General features: G+C 40.4%; 1 protein-coding gene across 9 annotated transcripts in view; it reads right to left on the reverse strand.

Annotated features, from left to right (window-relative positions):
* The window catches only part of LOC126278998 (ral GTPase-activating protein subunit beta), a 360,574-nt gene that overhangs the window by 15,976 nt on the left and 324,026 nt on the right, over window positions 1–20,572 (reverse strand). For all 9 annotated transcript variants that reach the window (XM_049979327.1, XM_049979325.1, XM_049979321.1 and 6 more), the window contains 2 exons: window positions 8,747–8,962; window positions 2,358–2,604 (listed from right to left, as the gene is read on the reverse strand). In XM_049979327.1, the coding sequence (XP_049835284.1) occupies window positions 2,358–2,604; window positions 8,747–8,962 (463 nt within the window). The remainder of the gene's footprint in view (window positions 1–2,357; window positions 2,605–8,746; window positions 8,963–20,572) is intronic.

Here is a 20,572-nt window from a genome sequence, read left to right on the forward strand (position 1 = left end):
CAAGTGGTGGGCCCCTGGCATTCCCGGTTCTCTGGCCATTGTTTATAGCCTCTACAGATCTTGGCCTGAACAACGTACAGGAGGGTTTGGTCTCCAACCTGCACTGGGTCTGATGTCAGACCCACAGCCCAGCAAGACTCAGCAGTAATCCAAAAACCAGACCCACCACCATCTCCTGCATCTGGTGCCTCATCCGGTAGCAGCTGCTCTACCAGCAGCAGCATCAGGAGCGACAGCCCAGCCTTCACAGAAGGTCACACTTATCCCTTCACTCCCATCATCAGTCACAGCAGTTCTGGCCCTATGGGCCAATTCGAAAAGGAAGGCTCTCTTGCCATTCTGCCAAAAGTAGTGGTACCTCAACTGATTTAAACACACCTGTTGCAGTCACTAGGCACAACATGGTGCATTACATGCACTGGTGCTAGATCAATAAGGGTACACTATAGTGGCAGACTGACATTTGGCTTGCACACAGACATGTCTAGTTCCACAATGCAGTGCTGTCTTCATTCTCCATTCAACCCCATATGTGGCTTCCATGACCAAACTGATGGAGTGCGCATGCACCAGGAGAGCAATTCATATTTGAGAGTTTCCCAGCTGGACAAGCTTACTTCTCCAGCACTAAGATTTAAATTATTCAGAGTGATGTAATGGCCAAAAGGTGTACACCTAGCAAAGTTTTTGTTGCTGCTGAGTTCAAGGAGAGGCATGATCTCTAACATTCTGTGATTTATTTGTACTTAATTTGAGCTCAATAAAACCTGTGTTGTTGTTGAAGCAGAACTACAACGATGTATTCAGATAAAAACAGTGGTACCACATTTAATGTTCACTCTTTGTGGAAGAAAGTAAAGCAGCAGTCTCTGACAAACCTAGAAAGAGGTTCCTTGTTTTATATTGAATCTTGCCCTTGTATGGCAGTGATCCACAATGTTTCCAAATAATGAAGTTTGATTTCAAAAACTGAATTAATGCACATGTCCTGATTTCATTGTATATAATGCTACTTTCCTCTTGATAATGGAAGATAGTTTCAAAGAGGTAACATTACTGTTATCACAGCTTCATTCTGTAAATTTCCTTCGTAAGTCAATCAACAGTGTTGTGCTGTTTTGTGACGAAGCATCACTGATATCCACTCAACTCTCTCTCTCTCCCCCCCCCCCCCCCCCCCCCTTTTTTTTGGGGGATGTTCATCTGTCTTATGATAGGTTTGATGATGCCTGCCACGATTTTCTCTCCATTGCCAACTTCTTCATCTCACAGCTACACCCCAGAACCTCAAATCTTTATAGCATGTATGCTCTGAGTTCCCCTACATTTCTGTCCTCAGCAACTGCCTCTACCATCAATTAATTTTTCTTCTATGTTTTAAAACATGACCCATGAGTATCATCCTATCCCTTCTTCTAGTTAGGATTTTCCACATATCCTTTCCCTACCAGTTATGCACAGAACTTCATTTCTTATCTCATCAGGCCACTTAAAATTAGGCATGCACCACGTCACAAGTATTTTAATTCTCCTTTTCTGGATTCCATACAGGGCATGATTCACTTCTGTATGGTACAGTACTCCAGAACAACATTCTGAAAAATTTCTTTCTCCAGTTAAGACCTATGATTGATATCGGTAGACAACTTTTAATGAGGAATGCTTCCTTTGTCTGTGATAGTCAGCTTCTTCTATCCTCTTTTTTTGTTTTTTGCTTTCAAGGTAGCAGAATTTCTTCACTTTGTGTACAGCTTGGCCCAAATTTTGATGCTAATTTTTTCACTAATCCCTTCTCCACAGCTTCCTAATAATTATGTCTTTCTTTGGCTTACCCTCTATCCATATTCTGTGTTCAGTAGACTGTTCATCTCATTCAACAGGTCCTTGACAATCACTAACTTGCAGTGATTTTCATCCTGAATAACGGATTTTAGTAGTATAAATCTGATAATGGCATACACTTTCATCTTACATGTCCCAGTCTGAATGGCAATTTTCTTTACAAACCAGACTTGTGCGTATATTTTTTGGTTTGTTATCACAATTAGTTTAAAAAGTCATGGACAAAGAAAAGCAGGAAAGTTCAAGAGGAAATAATTTACTATATATCCATAGGCACAATTACATTAGCATGTAATTAGTATTATGTAGATGGACTACAGAAATGAACTAGAGAAAAATGATATGCTGTCTATGACTACTATATTAATTAGAACAAACTACTAATTAAATTCTGGAATAGAATGATTCCTCTGTTGCAGTTAGTACAATGTGAAAATGAACTGAAAATTATTAATATTCTTTACAGCTTTATTCTGTGGCATAAAATACGAAGTTACATATGTATCAGCTCTGACCTGTCGTTGTCAAGTCTCCTGCGTCGACACATGTTTAGTGCGGTTTGTCGGACTAGAGAACCCAATACTCGTCTGCTCACTACCATACCATCCACAAGAGGTGTAGCTAAGGAGGTTCGGCCTATAGGCCCTTGTAAGTGCACTCGGAGTAATCCACTTGCTAGTGACTGCAGAAAGATTATGAATGTCTCCCTTTCCTGAGGACGCGATGATTCCAGGCCAGTATATGTTGTTGAAAGTAGTTCACCTGTAAGGACAACTTTGTGTTAGTGAATAAATAACTGATTTTTATGTGCCAAAAACAGTAAAAGATGCATTTACAGAATGATTTTACTAAGACAAGCAGTGAAGAATCTATGATACAACATCAATAATCAACTACACTAAAATGAGTACTTCATTTTTGCTCAGGAGAGGCACAAAACATGACGCCCTGAAAATTATTTCAAAATTCAAAATAAAGAAGAACATTCATATTAATTAACAAAACCTGTAACCCTTAACTAGTGAGATATGATCTCTCATACCACATGAGATTTTTGCACTCACTCTCCAGGTCAATTTTGGCACAATGCTTTTACAATCCGCCTATCCTCCATAAATCAACGGACCCACATTATTTTATTGTCAGTCATGTTATCACCTTCTTTTTCTGTTGTTAACGCATGCTACTGACAAATGTTGAGGTTTCATAGACTGTGTCTCATGAACTAGAAACATGTTTTCTTCAGTGAAGTACAAAGTATGTTCACAGGAAAGCATCAGTTCCTATGATCTTAAGTTCGATGATATTGTAGGTGGCTGGAGGAAGATGTACATAATACAGATCAAGAAATACACAAAATGACAACGATTTTGCAATAGCCAGTGATCACAGTTCTACTAACATACAAGAGGATCTTTCAGAGGAAGAACTTCAGGTCAATGGTGATGGGTATCTTTCTATCTCTCCAATAAAATACTTAAAGTGTCAGTTAAAATCAAATATGTTCAGAGTGGTGGAAAAGAACAATGTAGATGAGAGCACAGAATGTCAATTTTGCAGACTTTCTTTTTGTACCTATCAAGTGCAATATTACGTAAAAGTTTGAACCTTTGAATTTAATTTTGTGTGAAACTTTTCTGTTATAATGTCAAGTTGAACACATATATTTCAAAACGACACAACACATATAAGTCACTGAGCAAGTTGACAAAGCAAGACATGTGAACAAGGTAACATTCGAATGAACACTGAGTCCAAGTCTAGCGGCCGCTGCCTGGCTGGCTGCTTAGGTGGCGTGGCTGCTGCAAGGCTGGCAGGCAGCGCCACATGTAGAGGACACGCGTAATTGCGCGGCGGCACTTTGAATGATCGGCTAGTCACAACACTTTTCCCCCCTTTGAAATTTTTGCACTGGTCTTGATGGAGGTGGCCTGGAGACTGCTAAAGTCCATAGGCACTGTTTGACTGGCTGTAAAGTCTCGAGGAGGAGGAGGATTCCTGTATGGACAGAAGCGTCCCCGATGATAACGGGTCGAGATGACAGGAGAGATAGGGATCGAATCTGCTGGGGCCCCATGCACCAATCTGCCCGTTGCAGCAAGTCCAGTTGATATAACAAGAGACATGGGCGAGGTGTCGGCGTCCGTAGGATCCTGCATGGGCACGTCTCCTGGTGGCATCCATTCTTGTACTGGTAGTGTGCGGGGCTGTCAGCCACGTAAGAGCTCAGCCGGGCTGTGGTCGCCCATGGGGGTGAAACGGTAAGAAGCCAGAAACTGGAGAAGTGCATCATCAGCAGCAGAAGAAGTCAGATGTTTCCGCATCTGAGCCTTAAATGTGCAGACCAGTAGTTCAGCCTCACCGTTTGATTGTGGATGGAACGGAGGGGCCGTGACTTGCATAACGCTGTGACGAGCACAAAAATCCACAAATTTGGAAGAGGCAAATGGTGGACCATTATCAGTAACAAGAGTACAGGGAAGGCCTTCCAAAGAAAAAATGCGGGTGAGAGCACTTGTGGTTGCCACGGTGGTAGGCAACAGACAATGAAAGGAAAGTTAGATTAGGCGTCAATTATGAGGAGACAATAAGTACCTAAAAAGGTCCCGCAAATTCAGCATGAATACGCTCCCAGGGCGTCTCAGGCAAAGGCCACAGTGACAAAGATGACTTTGGGGCGGCGGCCTGTGACACACAAGGGTCGCAGGCAGCGAGCATGAGTGCTATTTCAGAGTCGATGCCAGGCCAGTACACATGACGGTGGGCCAGAGGTTTTGTGCGAGACACACTCCAGTGCCCTTGGTGAAGGAGACGCAAGACCGAAGCACGCAAAGACGCAGGTACCACAACATGCGGCGAAGCATTGTTAGTGGAAAGGAGGATAACACCATCCCTAGCCGTGAGACGGTAGCACAAAACATAGTAGTTCTGCAACGGGTCAGAAGTCTTAGCGGACGGACGATCTGGCGTGATGGGGAATCCCGCCATAACCCAATGCTTGGCAACATCCAGATGGAAACACAAAAGTTCGTCCCTATCGAATGCCAGATCAGGACCTATGGGAAGGGGAGACAGTGCATCAGCATTCGCATGTTGAGCCGTCAGCTGGAAATGAATCTCATAATTGAAACGAGACAAGTAAAGAGCCCAACACTGGAGGCGGTGTGCAGCCTTGTTGGGAAGTGACGTTGATGGATGAAACAAGGAAACAAGTGGTTTGTGATCCACAACAAGATGAAATTTGGATCCATAGAGAAACACACCAAAATTATGAAGAGCATAAATAATGGCCAAAGCTTCTTTTTCAATTTGAGAATACTTTTGTTGGGCATCCGTGAGCACTTTTGGAGGCATAAGCAATGGGTTGTTCAGAGCCGTCTGAAAAATGGTGCGTAAGGACTGCACCGACCCTGTATTGAGAGGCGTCCATGGTGAGAATAAGATGTTGGCCAGGTCAATAAGTAGCAACGCACGGGGCCTGTTTCAGCATAGTCTTCAATTTCTGGAAAGCCGCATTGCATGACGCGGACCAGTGAAAAAGCACGTTTTTATGCAACACATGATGCAACGGCTGAGCCAGCGAAGCAGCAGACGGTAAAAACTTGTGATAGTATGCTATTTTCCCCAAGAAGGCCTGCAGTTCCTTAACAGATGTAGGGCGAGGAAGGGCATCAATCGCAGCGACAGTTTGCTGAAGCGGACGAATACCATCCCGAGAGAGTTGAAACCCCAAGTATGTGATAGATGCCTGAAAAAATTGTGATTTCTGAAGATTTCACTTAAGACCGACAGTCTGTAAGATGTGAAAAAGTGTGCAGAGATTCTGAAGATGTTCTTCAGTGGTGGAACCAGTGATAACAATGTCATCCATGTAATTTATACACCCAGGGACAGGGAGCAATAATTGTTCCAAGAATCGCTGAAAGAGAGCAGGGGTGTTGGCAACCCCAAATTGCAATCGTTGGCATTGATAGAGGCCGAAAGGCGTGTTAAGGACCAGAAACTGCCGGGAAGCAGCGTCGAGAGGAAATTGATGATAAGCTTCCGACAGGTCAATTTTAGAAAAATACTGGCCTCCCGCAAGTTTAGTGAACAATTCTTCAGGTCAGGGCATAGGGTAAGTGTCAATGAGGCATTGCGCATTTACAGTGGCTTTAAAATCGCCACAGAGACGAATATCACCATTGGGCTTACCAAAGACAATGACAGGAGAGGACCACTCCCTGGAAGTGACAGGAAGCAAGACCCCTGAAGTAGTGAGACGATCCAGCTCCCGTTTTATCCGATCATGAAGGGCCACAGGAATGGGCTGAGCCCAAAAAAACTTAGGCCGAGCAGTGGGTTTGAGCGTGATATGAGCTTTGAAGTCGTTTGCACGGCCTAACCCAGGAGAAAAAAGGGACAAAAATGTCATCAACAAGGAATCAAATTGAGCATAAGGAATAGCATCAGAGACGATATTGACACAGTCATCTATGGAAAACCCAAAAACACAAAAGGCATCGAAACTAGAAAGATTCTCTGCGTTACTATGGTCGACCACAAATATGAGAACAGTGCGAACGACGGATTTGTAAGATACCTCAGCATTAAATGGTCCCAAGAGAGAAATCTTCTGTTTATTGTACGTCCGTAATTGCCGAGTGACAGGTGATAGGAGTGGAGAATCCAACTGATGATACGCCTGAAAAATAATGATAGTGGCAGCAGAAACAGTATCCACCTGCATGCGAACATCTAGACCAAGGATTTGGACAGTGAGGAATAACTTCCCTGAAAGGGAAGAAGTGCAATTGACAGACAACACAGAAGCAGAATCAGCATCACGGTCATGAACATCATGTATGCAGTCGGATTTGTAAACGGCAGGCACATGACCCTTCTATTTGAAATTGTGACACATGGCCCAACGTTGGGGACAGTCCTCCCGGAATGTTTCGTAAAACACCGTGGACATGAAGGAAGGACACTGAGTCCACGTCTAGCGGACACTGCCTGGCTGGCTGGCTGCTTAGGTGGCATGGCTGCTGCATGGCTGGCAGACAGCGCCGCATGTAGAGGATGTGTGGAATTGTGCTGAGTTTTGAATGATCAGCTAGTCACAACATTTCCATATTTATGTGTGCTATTTAAAAAAACCACACAAATATATGTGATTATGTACAATAAAAATTAAAATACTGCAGGCTTTACTTAGTGCAATAACATCAACAGTAAGTATTTAAACAACATTTAAATAATTATAAAAGTAAATGTAATGCAATTTAAACTGTTCAAATGATTTATGCCTTAAATCTCGATTTAAACATAATGGTCCTAGAGACCACACATCTTAGTATACATTACAGAACAGCACCTAGTGATGAAGGCTGAAGGTATTTAATAGAAAGTTCAACTGACCTGTGGACTTTAACTGATCATTTTTAAAATTATTCTTACAAAAAAATTATTCATACATGAAAAGGTATGTCTTAAACTGTTTTCCCACATAGTTGTCACCATTGTTCAGACATTTTTCATACAGAGAAAGCAACATTTCTACGCCTTCTTCATGGAAAGACGCTTCCAGTGAAGATAGTCACTCCTGAATAGCATTTTTTATGACATCATCATTGTCAAAGTGCCTTATTCCAAAATCATAATTCAAGTTTACGAACATGTGGTACCCAAAAAGTGCAAGATTGGGGCATTGTGTTACTTCATAACAACACATATCCGCATTCTACTGGTATCACTCACAACCTTATTCAACAATTGAATTGGGAGCAGTCCAATCATCCGATGTATAGACCTGGTGTTGCACCTTCTGACTGCCACTTATTGAGCTTAAAACATGATTTTAGAGGAAGGCATTTTGACAGTGATAATAAGGCAGAATCTGATGTTAAGCTGTGGCTGTCTTCACTAGTGACATCTTTATATGAAGAGCGCATAGAAAAGTTGATTTCCCATTATGACAAATGTCTGAATAATGGTGGTAAGTTAGAAAAATAGTTTTAGATGTGTTCTTTCTTGAATAAATAAATTATTTCAAGGACATGTTTATGACTTTTTCTCCAAAACCGTACTTACTTTCTAGACATGACTCGTATATGCCAAATTAGTGTTTTTGAGTTGAACAGTTGATAAACATAAATTTCTAGGTATTTTGATAGGTGTACATGTTACACGGAAAGAGTACATCAGCCAAAAATGAAAAAAGGTTAGCCGTTATGAAACTCATAACAACAATGATTTCTATCCTAAAGCAAATTTACTGTGAGCGAATCGACTCGCATCTGAAATATAAAATCAAAATAATGAATGGGGTGAATGTAGTCCACATGGATAGGCTATTCTGGCTCCAGAACAAACATTAATTAAAATTCAATCCTGCATTGGGTACTTTATTAAGCATAATTTAATATGTAATCTGTGTATGTTCTTCAATCATGAAATGGAAAATGGAGTACATGAAACAGAGATGATTATCTTACACTACTAAGTAATAAAAGAGCAATGGATCACAACCCAACTGCTGCTCGAAGACATTTCTTTAAAATGTTGCCAAAAGGTATAAAGTAACTCTATAGGAATCTTTTTATGGACAAGTAAAAACAATTAGTATTTAAGGGATATAGTTTACACATGCTTAGAGATTTCTGATGGTCATTATTTATACAACTATATTTTGTACACATCTAGTAGCAATTTATTAATAACAGTAGTAAATATTTACTTCAAGACATCTAAAATGTCATATTTAATGTGCTATTTTTCATACATATCCCATTATATTCACCATATGATTTTATTTATTAACATTAATGCAGAAAAATGTTGGATGTCAATGAGTGCAAATGTATTATGGGCAAAGCATTATCATTTATTATGACTATTATCCTTGTTATTGTATGTTACCTACTCAATGGAAAGTTTAGATGATCTTCAAAGCTTTCAATCCACACTACTAGCACTTTTGTGTTAGAATGTGTAGGCAAATTTCGAGTGGCACCTGTCCTCCTCCGACTTCCTTCTCCTGGAGAAGGCTGTTTGTCTAGATCAAGTGAGAGAGTCCGTGGTTTATCAAGCGATCGCTGACTTCGAGGATTGCTTTCTGAGATGCTACGTTCATACCAACCTGTTGAAAACAGATAAAAGTGTACTTTACATAATATTATCATTTCTTAAAAGATAATGACATCATGACAAAGTTTTAGTTATGAAAGCATCATGTACTGTTTGGAGAAGAATAGGTTTTTTGTTGGGACATTCAGCAGTGTTGCACAACTATGCACTTGTATTCATATATTGGTATAAGTGCAATGAAAAATACAAACAAAAGAATAAATGTAATAAAATCAACCCCATATTTTTTGCATAAATGACAAATCTGGAAACCTGAAAACTGTTAAAATTTCTGATGACAGGTTAGGCAGAATTAGTACAGCCATTCCTAAATAAGTAATCATTGAAAAATCAACAATGGGTAGTAAATACTTTGTTGATATAGGCCACTTATTGGAGGGGGGAGAGTGCCAACAAGGATACCATTAAAATTATTAGGATGACTAGGCTTTTCAAGACAAAGCATTGAAAGGCAAAAAATTGACAGATATTTTAATACAGTGATTGACAATCATACTTTGAGAGAAGTTAGCACTAATGCCAAGCAGTAGTACAGAGGAAACCTATCTTTCACTGAAATTGATTGAGCACATGACTGGATGAATTCTTCAGCTGTATTTAAAAGTCTTGCTTTAGTTGCTATCAGTCTTGGCACCACCATCAGGTATATCTATCAAAATCTTCTTCATCTATGGGCCCTGGCTGGCTGAAAGCAGTAACTGCATTTTGAAATGCTCTTGTGAGTGTTGTTGCAAGAAAACAGAAGGAGACTGAGATTCGTTGGGAGAATCTTGAGGCACTGTAAATCATTCACAAAATAAGTGGCTTACAAATGTCTTATACTGCCCATTCTTTACTTTGTTTGTCTGTCTGGGACCCTTATCAGGTACAATAAACAGAAGAAAAAGCAAAGATCTAATGCAGAGAAGTGAATGTTGTCATAGCCTCATTAAGTAACAACAACAATGTTATTTAAATGCTATTAAGTACTAGTGGCAGACATTATGAGAGGTGTGTTGTGTTTCACAGAGAAGTTTACCAATAGTATACATTCCACAATTAGCCACATACATCTCGAGAAATGACCAGGAAAAAACAGCCAAAGAAATTATAGTTTGTGCCTAAGCTTGACAATAATTGTTATATCCATGTGCCATTCATAAATTGCAGAGGAAAGAGGGGGAAATTAAAGTGTTACCAGAAGCACCTCTCTATCTGACACAGCAAGGCGACTTATGGAGTACATATGTAAATGGAGATGAGGGAGTTCATGGGATTTCTGAACCAGATCTCTCAAGAAACACCTACTCAACACCTTGACCTCACACCATCTAGGTCATATTTCCTGTGTAAGATGAAGTCTCATAACAAAGTACAAACTTTAAAAACATGCCTGTTGTCTAAGTATGTCCATGGTCTTCTGTATATTTAAAGTTTTGGTCCCACTGCATGAGGCCCAAATCTATCCATGTACCATACCAATATGTGAGCTTTCATGTGTTGGACTGATTCTACGGCAAGTTGATCTTTCAGCAAGTGCTATGTTTTGTAATCCACCAGACTAGTATAGTACTTTTTACACCCAACCAGTGAAGTACTCAATGCCAGATCATGAAAATGGAAGTGTTTCACAACCACAGTTTACATTTTGTCATTCATCATTTAATGTTGTACAAGTCCACAAATGACAAAAAATTTAGAACTATTATTATTTAAATGTTACAGCAAAGCTAATGTCATGAAATTAATATTTAAAATGACATTATGTTAATTTTGTTCAATAGTAATATTTCACAATGTAACAAAGAACCATCCAAACCAAAACATACAACTCCTGCACAAGTTCTTGTGAAAATAAAGGCAGCAGAAATAATATTGTAATTAATTAAAATATTGATGTTATTTGGAACCAATTGTTAAAAAACCGTATTTCTCAAAATTTGTATAGAAAACTAACTTTCTCCAAAACTTTTTTTTTAACGTAAAACACATCTTTATTTTTGGTAAAGCTTAATGTGTTCCTGGACTTTCATAGAACTGTGTCTTTTAATTACAAATTTAATTTAAATGAAGATTTTGATGACACTGTATAATATTGCAACTGTAATTCGTATACAGAGTGGCAGCTGTCTCCTCCTCCTCCTCCCCCCCCCCCCCCCTTCCCCAGTTACATTATCAGTGTTAAGATAATTATTGTTGGTGTTAGTTTGGTTCCAGATCATATTTGTCAGTACACAATGTTTAAAATTAATCAGTGAAATAGCAAAACGTTAGTTATTATTTAATGTTATTGGAATGAATAAATACATCAACTTGAAATAACTGTCTGGTTATTATTTTACATAAAAAACCCAGGCAATATTTTCATTACACCCCACAGCTAAGTATTCATACAAAATCTATTCCATTCTGCATTACCATCTGATGGCATTATCTGTCGGTTATGTTAAAAAAAAAAAAAAAAAAAAAAAAAAAAAAAAAAAAAAAAAAAATATCATCTAAATTTATGAACTTCATATGTATAAATTTAAAATAATGAATATGATTATGTAGGCTTATAATCAGATGGTGACATTGGAGTTTCCATACCAGAATCACAAAACCTGCTTCTATGTACTTTGATATGACCAGGATATTACAAACAGTGACAAATGTGGTTATTTGGCGAGTGTACACCTGTCCTTCCCCCCCCCCCCCCCCCCCCCCCCCAAGGGAAGTCTTTCCGCTCCCGGGATTGGAATGACTCCTTACCCTCTCCCTTAAAACCCACATCCTTTCATTTTTCCCTCTCCTTCCCTCTTTCCTGACGAAGCAACTGCCAGTTGCGAAAGCTCGTAATTCTGTATGTGTGTTTTGTTCATGTGCCTGTCTGCCGGCGCTTTCCCGCTTGGTAAGTCTTGGAATCTTTGTTTTTAATAAGTTATTAATTTATTTTTAATGATCTTTACATCTTTTATTCCTTTGTTTTACCATGAACTCAACACACTTTTACACTGTGTTTACATTAGCTTGTTGTAATTCACAATGCACTTGCATGAGTTGAGTGTATTATATAGATCAATTTTAGTACAGTAAATGGCTATACCTTTTAGCTTCAGAAGAGACTGTGGTGTGCACGCCATAATCATTTTAACAGGAAGAGTACATTAACAAATCCTCTAACTGACTTCAAGATGCCAAAGATCACTCTGTATGAAGGTGTTGATTCCCCTTTAGGCATTCTTCTTTTACATTGGCAATTGAATAGTCCAGGGAAAAATCTGATAAGTCCAAAATTTGAAAATATCTGTTTTTTTTTCATAATTTAATAGACCAGCCAGTGTAGTTTTAGCTGGTTTTACAGAACTGGTCAAAAACCTGATGAGTCAAGAGAGATTCTGATATCTTGTAAGAATGTGCAGGCGAAAAACATTATAAGTACATGCAAAACAGGGAAATATCCTGACAAGTCCATAGAATGCAACAATAAAATTTTATGACTTAATGATTCCCAGCCCATGCAGGTCTGTTTGCACTAATGTTATCATTGTTTTATCATTGTTGCCACAGTCACTGTTGTGTATAAGTTGACCATTGTTGTTAGCTTTGTGGAGTTTGTGAAGGAAGTTAGATCTAACATTGTATTATGTCAGTGTAAAATGAATAAAGAAGACACTGACTATCTACTTGTGACGAAAACTATAGAATGTCTTCAAAGAAGCTGACAGAGAAAGGGAAGAAGTATGGTCGCATTAGAGACGCCTCCAAATGTTTGAGATTGCCGTCACATGAAACAGGAGAACCTTGTAAGTGCAAAGACAATTGTTTTGATATTATCAATGATGAAAATAAAAGGAATATTATTAATAACATGAACCACTTTCAAAATCATGATGAAAGTGGTTTAATCACAGTGGTCCCTGTACAGTGCAGGCATCGTAGAAGAGAAGAGCAGGAAGAAAAGTTTCGTGATGCATCATATAAATTCACTGTTTGTGTCAACATTAATGGAAGTGTCCAAGAAGTACATGTGTGCAAGCAAGCATTTATGTCGTTACATGGAATAAAGAAGGGCTCGGTAGATTATTTACTGAAGAAACTTAAATCTGGAGACCAACCTCTATGAGACGTCCGAGGGAAACACAGATCCCGCTCACAGGCTTTGAAAGATGAAACAGGTGCAATAATAAGAGGGCGCATTAAATCATTTAAAGGTCACAACAGCCACTACAGTTTGACGAAGTCAGAAAAAATTTACCTACCAGAGTCTTTGAATATTAAAAAAATGTTCCATATGTTCAAGGAGAAGTTTCAGGATCAGAATGTGTCATATGAAACATACCGCATTATATTCAATTCCGATTTCAATATAAGTTTTGCATAGCCATGATCTGATACTTGTTGCTCCTGCGATGAGTATCTAGCCAAGAAGAAAAATTCGGAGAAGGAACTGATTTTAACATCATCTGTTGAAAATAAAGTAAGGCTTCATTCCGAACTTTGATTCAATGAAATAGCCCATGAATTGCATCTCAGAAAACAAAAACTGTTCTATGACAAGAAAAAAAGGGCAAAGATGGAATGTCAAAAATAGCCATCAAAGGTTGCAATTACGATGGACTATAGCAAAAGCTTTTCTTGTCCAAATATAAAGACAAATGAATTTTATTATAAATTATAGCTTTCTGTATTTATATTCAATGCTCATGTTTTGGCAACAGGGGACAGCTATTTTTACATGTATCCAGAGAGCACAGGCCAAAAAGAATCAGATGAAGTTTCATCGTTCCTTCATCATTTTGAGCACAATTTTCAAAATCCAGAAGTTAGACATCTGGAGATCTTTGTGAGTTCTGTGGAGGGCAAAACAAGAATGCCACTGTGTTTAGATTCCTTCACCATCTGGTCCATACAGAAAAACGATTGGACTCTTAAAGATGACATTCCCCATAAGAGGTCATTTGTACCTCAAATGTGATAAAAATATTGGTATGAAAGACCAAACTCAGGAATGCCAAATTCCAAAGGGCTTCTGTCATCAATGATGTTAAGGAGCAACTGGAGATGATCAAATGCTGGACAGAGTATCTGGATAATACAATATACAAGAAGAAACTCCCTTTCTAGTTCAGGCCAATAAGATAACTGGAAGTCACATGACACCATGCAGTGCTGGTTTGGTATAGAGGAAGCTACAATGAAGCATATGAGCAAGTTTCATTACTTCTTTGTGAAAAGAAGGCAAGTTCAGCCTACCCACTGCTAAATATGAAGGTATAGTAATTCTTTTACAGCAATATGATTTGAAAGTTTTTTTATTTATTGAAATAAGTATTTTTTCAGTATTAGGCATATAGCTATTTAAATTAAGGAATTATGTTTTTTTGCAGGTGATCTTAAAATATCTGCTAAGAAATACAGAAATTTACAAGACTTGAAAAGATATTGCCGTAGTGAAGTGCAAGCGTGTTTTGATCGTCTTTTGCATTAATCCACCATCAAAAAAGCACTGGACCTTTTATAGAAGATTATTAAATGATTATATGAGATAATTTGTTGTAACATGAATTTGAAATCTTGTAGTTACCTGCAATACGTTATGGACTTGTCATATTTTTCCTCTGTACGACCTGCCTTTGTAATAAAAATGCACCATATTATTGTAAATCCTATTCAGATATGTTTAATTTCAGCAGTAATCTTTCTCTGAAAAATATATTAAGAATATAACTTGAAAAACTGAAATTTTATGAGCCTTGAAACTTTAAATTTCGTCTCTTGAAAAATAAAGAATTGTGACTTATCAGGTTTTTCCCCTGGACTCTTCAATTGCAAGCACACTTTGATTTACAGGATATATCTTACAAAATTAATTTTCCTGCTATTTAAAAGGAAGAGAGAAAAATTGGGGTTTAACATTGCATCAACAATAAGGTTATTAGAGGCAGATCATACATCCAGATTGAAGAAGGATGAGGGACACACTGTCCTTTTCAATTGAATTGTACTGGAATTTCCCTAAAGTGATCAAAGAACCCATAAAAGACCTAAACCTGGATGGCTAAATGAAGAATTGAACCCTCATCTTTCCGAACATGAGTCCCTTGGTACCGTGTGAGCACCCTTAACTGACAGCCCGTTATTTTGGCTCATTTCCACAAATTGAACTACATGTCCTGTCCTGCAGGTTTAGCATGGTGTTTCACAGTGTCTTACAATTGTACCATCTCTCTTGGTTTCAGTTTAAAAGAGTGTCGTTTTATAGTGCTGTACTTCCCGGCTCATATAGTTGTGGGGCTATTTGTATTTTTTGACTGTTCATTGGGGCCAAAACTGCTGGGAGTTTTGGTAGACAAAACACTTACAGCTATAATTAATATTATGAAAAGGATGGTTGCTACTCACCACACAGGGGAGATGCTGGGTCGCAGATAGGTATTACAATTTTTGGCCAACAAAGACTCCATCAAAAACAGACAAACCCCCTCTCCCCCTCTCCTCTCTCTCTCTCTCTCTCTCTCTCTCTCTCTCTCTCTCTCTCTCTCTCACACACACACACACACACACACACACACACACAAACTTGTACACACGTGACCACAGTCTCTGGCTGCTGAGGCCAAACTGCAAGCAGCAGAGCACAATGGGAGAGACAACCAGGTGGTAGGGGTAAGGAGGAGGCTGGGGCAGGGAAAGGGAGGGATAGTAGTATAGGAGTAGATGAGCAGCAATACTGCTACATTCCATCCTGCTCTTTCCAGTGTTTGATTTTGCCTGATGACTTTTCTTCGAGTGTTGTTTCCCTTTGTTACTATTTTGTAATGCATTTTACTATACTGAATGTTTGCCCTTTTTTCTCTTCTTTCCTGTGTTTCTCAAGTTGCCCTACAAACTGCAGTGCATGCTCTACTTATGAGCCACAGTGTATCAACTGTCTCAGTCTCGAGCAACAGACAGCTACAACACCGTGCTGATTTTTGTTGGTTCAACATCTCATTCCCACATTACTCCCACCGATATCACTATCCTATACCTTCAAATTGATCACGCTTCCTGCATCACTCTCATGTATTTTCATGTGTTGTTTCCCATATCTTTCCTGTACCACACGAAATGGTATCTCATAGTACTGACTTCTCGCCATCCCCCACTGCTTCTCCTCTCTAATCCAGCTCACGTCTACTAACTTCACCTAATCAGTCACATCTGCTGTCTCTTTTCTTCACACTTACTCTCCCACAGACCTGCAACCCACATTAAAATCTTTTTATTTATTACTCTTTGATCTCAATTTCAGTTTGTTTTTGCCTTCATCTATCATCCCACTCCCTCAGATTTCGTCTTGTTTCCCTTTACCTCATCCATTTAATCATTTGTGTGTTTTTTCCCATGTGCTTGAGTGGGGTGTATTCTATGCAATTCACCTATTTTTAAGCATTTTTATCGATCCTCATGGATCTTTGCTCCTCCCATCTGTGTCAGTAAAGAAAAGTTTCCTTATCCCTAGCCAGAACCAAGTCCCACATACTGTTCCTGTTTTGTTGCTTGGCCCATGCAATCCCCCCAAATGACCTTACCATCAAATTACCCCTCTCCAGCTGCCTCCCTTCCTTCCACAATGACATTCATCTGTTCAGATTCCACCAATCCTTGGCTCTCACAAACATAGTCCTGCAAAACCATATCAATCAGGCCCAAACCTCCTTGCAATACCTTCTCTCCATCCACAAAATTCTACTGTTATGCAATCTCGAATACCTTGATCCCATATTACACTGAAACTCTTGCCCTCCAGGAAATGTTCAACATGCACAATGACAGCTCAAAAAACTCTCCATCCTGTTCACTTCCTACTCCCGTCTTGGACTACCACTATCCACTATCTTTACAACAACCTCCAAATCTCTCCCATGTCCCCTCACGGCTGACAAGCCCTGTCTCATAGACAGACATTTATCCCAACCTCAAAGCTCTCTCCCTAAGCAGATCAGAAATACAGTTATGAACCTTTCCTCCAAAAGCCTTAGCCACACAGGAGTATCATCTTTTCCAAAGGCCTCACTTTTTTCCCCACTCTCAAATTCAATCATGTATGTCAGAACCCCTCCCCAGTGTCCACCTGCCTCCTCACCCGTGCCACTCCTGGAACTCCTACTTTCAACATGCTTCCTGTAGTCCATTAACCCAACCACCTAGAACACCCCATTGTGGCTGGTTACTGTGCCCCTACTGAGAATATCTAATCATGTAGACCAACCCCTTCAGCCTGTTACTCACAACCTACACCCCCATATAAAAGATACCACCCATTTCATCCACCTGACTCTCCAAAGTTCCTTTTTCTTTACCACTTGATGCCCTGCTTGTCACTATTGTGCCACCTCCCTTTACACTAACATCCCTAAAACCCATGACCTTACTGCTGTTGAACACTACTTTTACCAATGTCCAAAGGATTCCAAACCAACAATCTCCTTCCTAGTCATCATCACCAACTATATCCTCCTTTGAAGGCATTACCAATAAAAAAAGTCCAGGGTATGGCTATAAGCATCCCCATGGCACCATCCTATGCCAACCTATTCATGGACCATCAACAGGAATCCTTCCTAAACACCCAGAATCCCAAACCTCTTATGTGTTTCAGATTCATTGATGACATCTTCGTGATCTGGATTAAGGATGAGGACACTCTATTCACATTCCTCCACAACCTCAACAGCTTCTCCTCCATTCGCTTCACCTGGTCCCATTCACCCCAAATAGCAACCTTCCTTCATGTTGACCTTCACCTCAAAGATGGCTACATCAGTACTTCTGCCCATATCAAACTCACCAACCACCAGCACACCCATTCCACACCAAGAAGTCCTCTCCATACAGTCTATCCACCTGTGGCCATCGTGCCTGTAGGCCTTCAGAGACCATAACTACCCTCCCAACCTTGTACAAAAACAGATCTCCAGTCACTCTCCACCTTCCGAAGTTCCACTGTCTGGCCACAAAGGAACACTCTCTTCGTGACACAACACCACCGAGGATTGGAGCAACTGAATCAAATTCTCCACCAGGGTTTCGACTACCTATTGCCGTGCCCTGAAATGAGGGATCCTTCCCACCCCTCCCACTGTGGTATTCTGCTGTGCACTGAACCTACACAATATCCTTGTCCATCCCTATACAACCCCTGCACTCACCCCTTTCCCTCATGCCTAATATCCCTGTAATAGATCTAGATGCAAGACCTGTCCCATACATCCTCCCACCACCACCCACTCATTCCAGTCACAAGCATCGCCTATGCCATCAAAGGCAGGGCTCTCTCTGAACCCAGTCATGTGATGTAAAAGCTAAGCTGCAACCACTGTTCTGGATTCTATGAGAGCATGACAACCAACAAGCCGATTGTCCACATAAATGGCCACTGACACACTGTGGCCAGGAAACAGCTGGACCAAACCATTGCAGAGCATGCTGCCCAACATGATATGCATCATTTCATTGATTGCTTCACAGCCTGTGCCATCTGTATCCTTCCTACCAACACCAGCTTTTTTGAATTGCACAGGTGGGAACTCTCTCTGCAATATACCCTACGCTCCATAATCCTCCTGCCCTCAACCTTTCTTGGTCATTGTCATTACCTATTTAGCCTCTTCCCTGTTCCCATTCCAGCACTAGACAGCCCTCTACTCCACCAATGCACCCTCAATCTATTTTTACCTTTCTCCTTTTCTGATACACCCTTCCCCTGCTCCACCCTCCAGCTAACCTGCCAACTGCACCTAGCTGCCCTACCCTCTCTCCACCTTGCCCCCTACCCTCTCTCCATCTTGTCCTCGCATGCTTTCACAAGCAGCACTTTACTATCCCCTACTCCTACCCTGCTATCTCTCCCTCTGCCCACCCCAACATCCTCCTTAAACCCACCACCTGGCTGCCTCTCCTCTCACATGCTGCTGCTCGCAATCTGGCCTCAGAAGCCACAGACTGCAGTAATGTGTGCAAGTTGCATTTGCACAAGTGTCTAAGGATCTAGGGATCCTCACAGTAACCTCACAGTATATATATTCACTTATGAAATTTGTTGTTAATAAACCAGCCCATTTCAAAAGTAATAGCAGTGTGCATAGCTATAACACCAGGAGAAAGGATGATCTTCACTATGCAGGGTTAAATCTGAATTTGGCACATAAGGGGGTAAATTATGCTGCCACAAAAGTCTTTGGTCACCTACCAAACAGCATCAAAAGCCTGACAGATAGTCAACCAATATTTAAAAATAAATTAAAAGAATTTCTAGATGACAACTCCTTCTACTCATTGGCTGAATTTTTAGATATAAATTAAGGGAGGGAAAAAAAAAACTAACTTAAGCATTAGTGTCATGCAATATTTTGTGTAATGTAATATCTTGTACAGACATCTTTCATTAACCTGACACGTTCCACATCATTACGAAGTGTCGTATTCATGATCTATGGAACAAGTATTAATCTAATCTAATCTGTGTGTATGTTGTCTATTTTTGTCGAAGGCTTTGGCTGGGAGCTGACTTGCTGACAGACTTTTCGTTGTGTCTATCTGCGACCCAGCATCTCTGCTATACGGTGTGTAGCAACTATCCATTCATAACACTGTTACATTTCATCCTGGATTTTCCATTGTTTGATTGTACCTATAATAATTTCACGAGATGCCAGAAAATACATCCCATAAAAGAGAGTCCAACATTCGTAAGCAAAATACAACTAAGGTGCAGACATCATAGCGGTTCCAGAATGAGATTTTCACTCTGCAGCGGAGTGTGCGCTGATATGAAACTTCCTGGCAGATTAAAACTGTGTGCCCGACCGAGACTCGAACTCAGGACCTTTGCCTTTCGCGGGCAAGTGCTCTACCAACTGAGCTACCGAAGCACGACTCACGTCCGGTACTCACAGCTTTACTTCTGCCAGTATCCGTCTCCTACCTTCCAAACTTTACAGAAGCTCTTCTGCGAAACTTGCAGAACTAGCACTCCTGAAAGAAAGGATATTGCGGAGACATGGCTTAGCCACAGCCTGGGAGATGTTTCCAGAATGAGATTTTCACTCTGCAGAGGAGTGTGCGCTGATATGAAACTTCCTGGCAGATTAAAACTGTGTGCCCGACCGAGACTCGAACTCAGGACCTTTGCCTTTCGCGGGCAAGCGCACACTCTGCTGCAGAGTGAAAATCTCATTCTGGAAACATCTCCCAGGCTGTGGCTAAGCCATGTCTCCGCAATATCCTTTCTTTCAGGAGTGCTAGTTCTGCAAGTTTCGCAGAAGAGCTTCTGTAAAGTTTGGAAGGTAGGAGACGGATACTGGCAGAAGTAAAGCTGTGAGTACCGGACGTGAGTCGTGCTTCGGTAGCTCAGTTGGTAGAGCACTTGCCCGCGAAAGGCAAAGGTCCTCAGTTCGAGTCTCGGTCGGGCACACAGTTTTAATCTGCCAGGAAGTTTCATATCAGCGCACACTCCGCTGCAGAGTGAAAATCTCATTCTGGAAACATCTCCCAGGCTGTGGCTAAGCCATGTCTCCGCAATATCCTTTCTTTCAGGAGTGCTAGTTCTGCAAGTTTCGCAGAAGAGCTTCTGTAAAGTTTGGAAGGTAGGAGACGG

Source organism: Schistocerca gregaria, chromosome 6, assembly GCF_023897955.1.
Source record: "Schistocerca gregaria isolate iqSchGreg1 chromosome 6, iqSchGreg1.2, whole genome shotgun sequence".
In the NCBI taxonomy this organism is placed as follows: domain Eukaryota; kingdom Metazoa; phylum Arthropoda; class Insecta; order Orthoptera; family Acrididae; genus Schistocerca; species Schistocerca gregaria.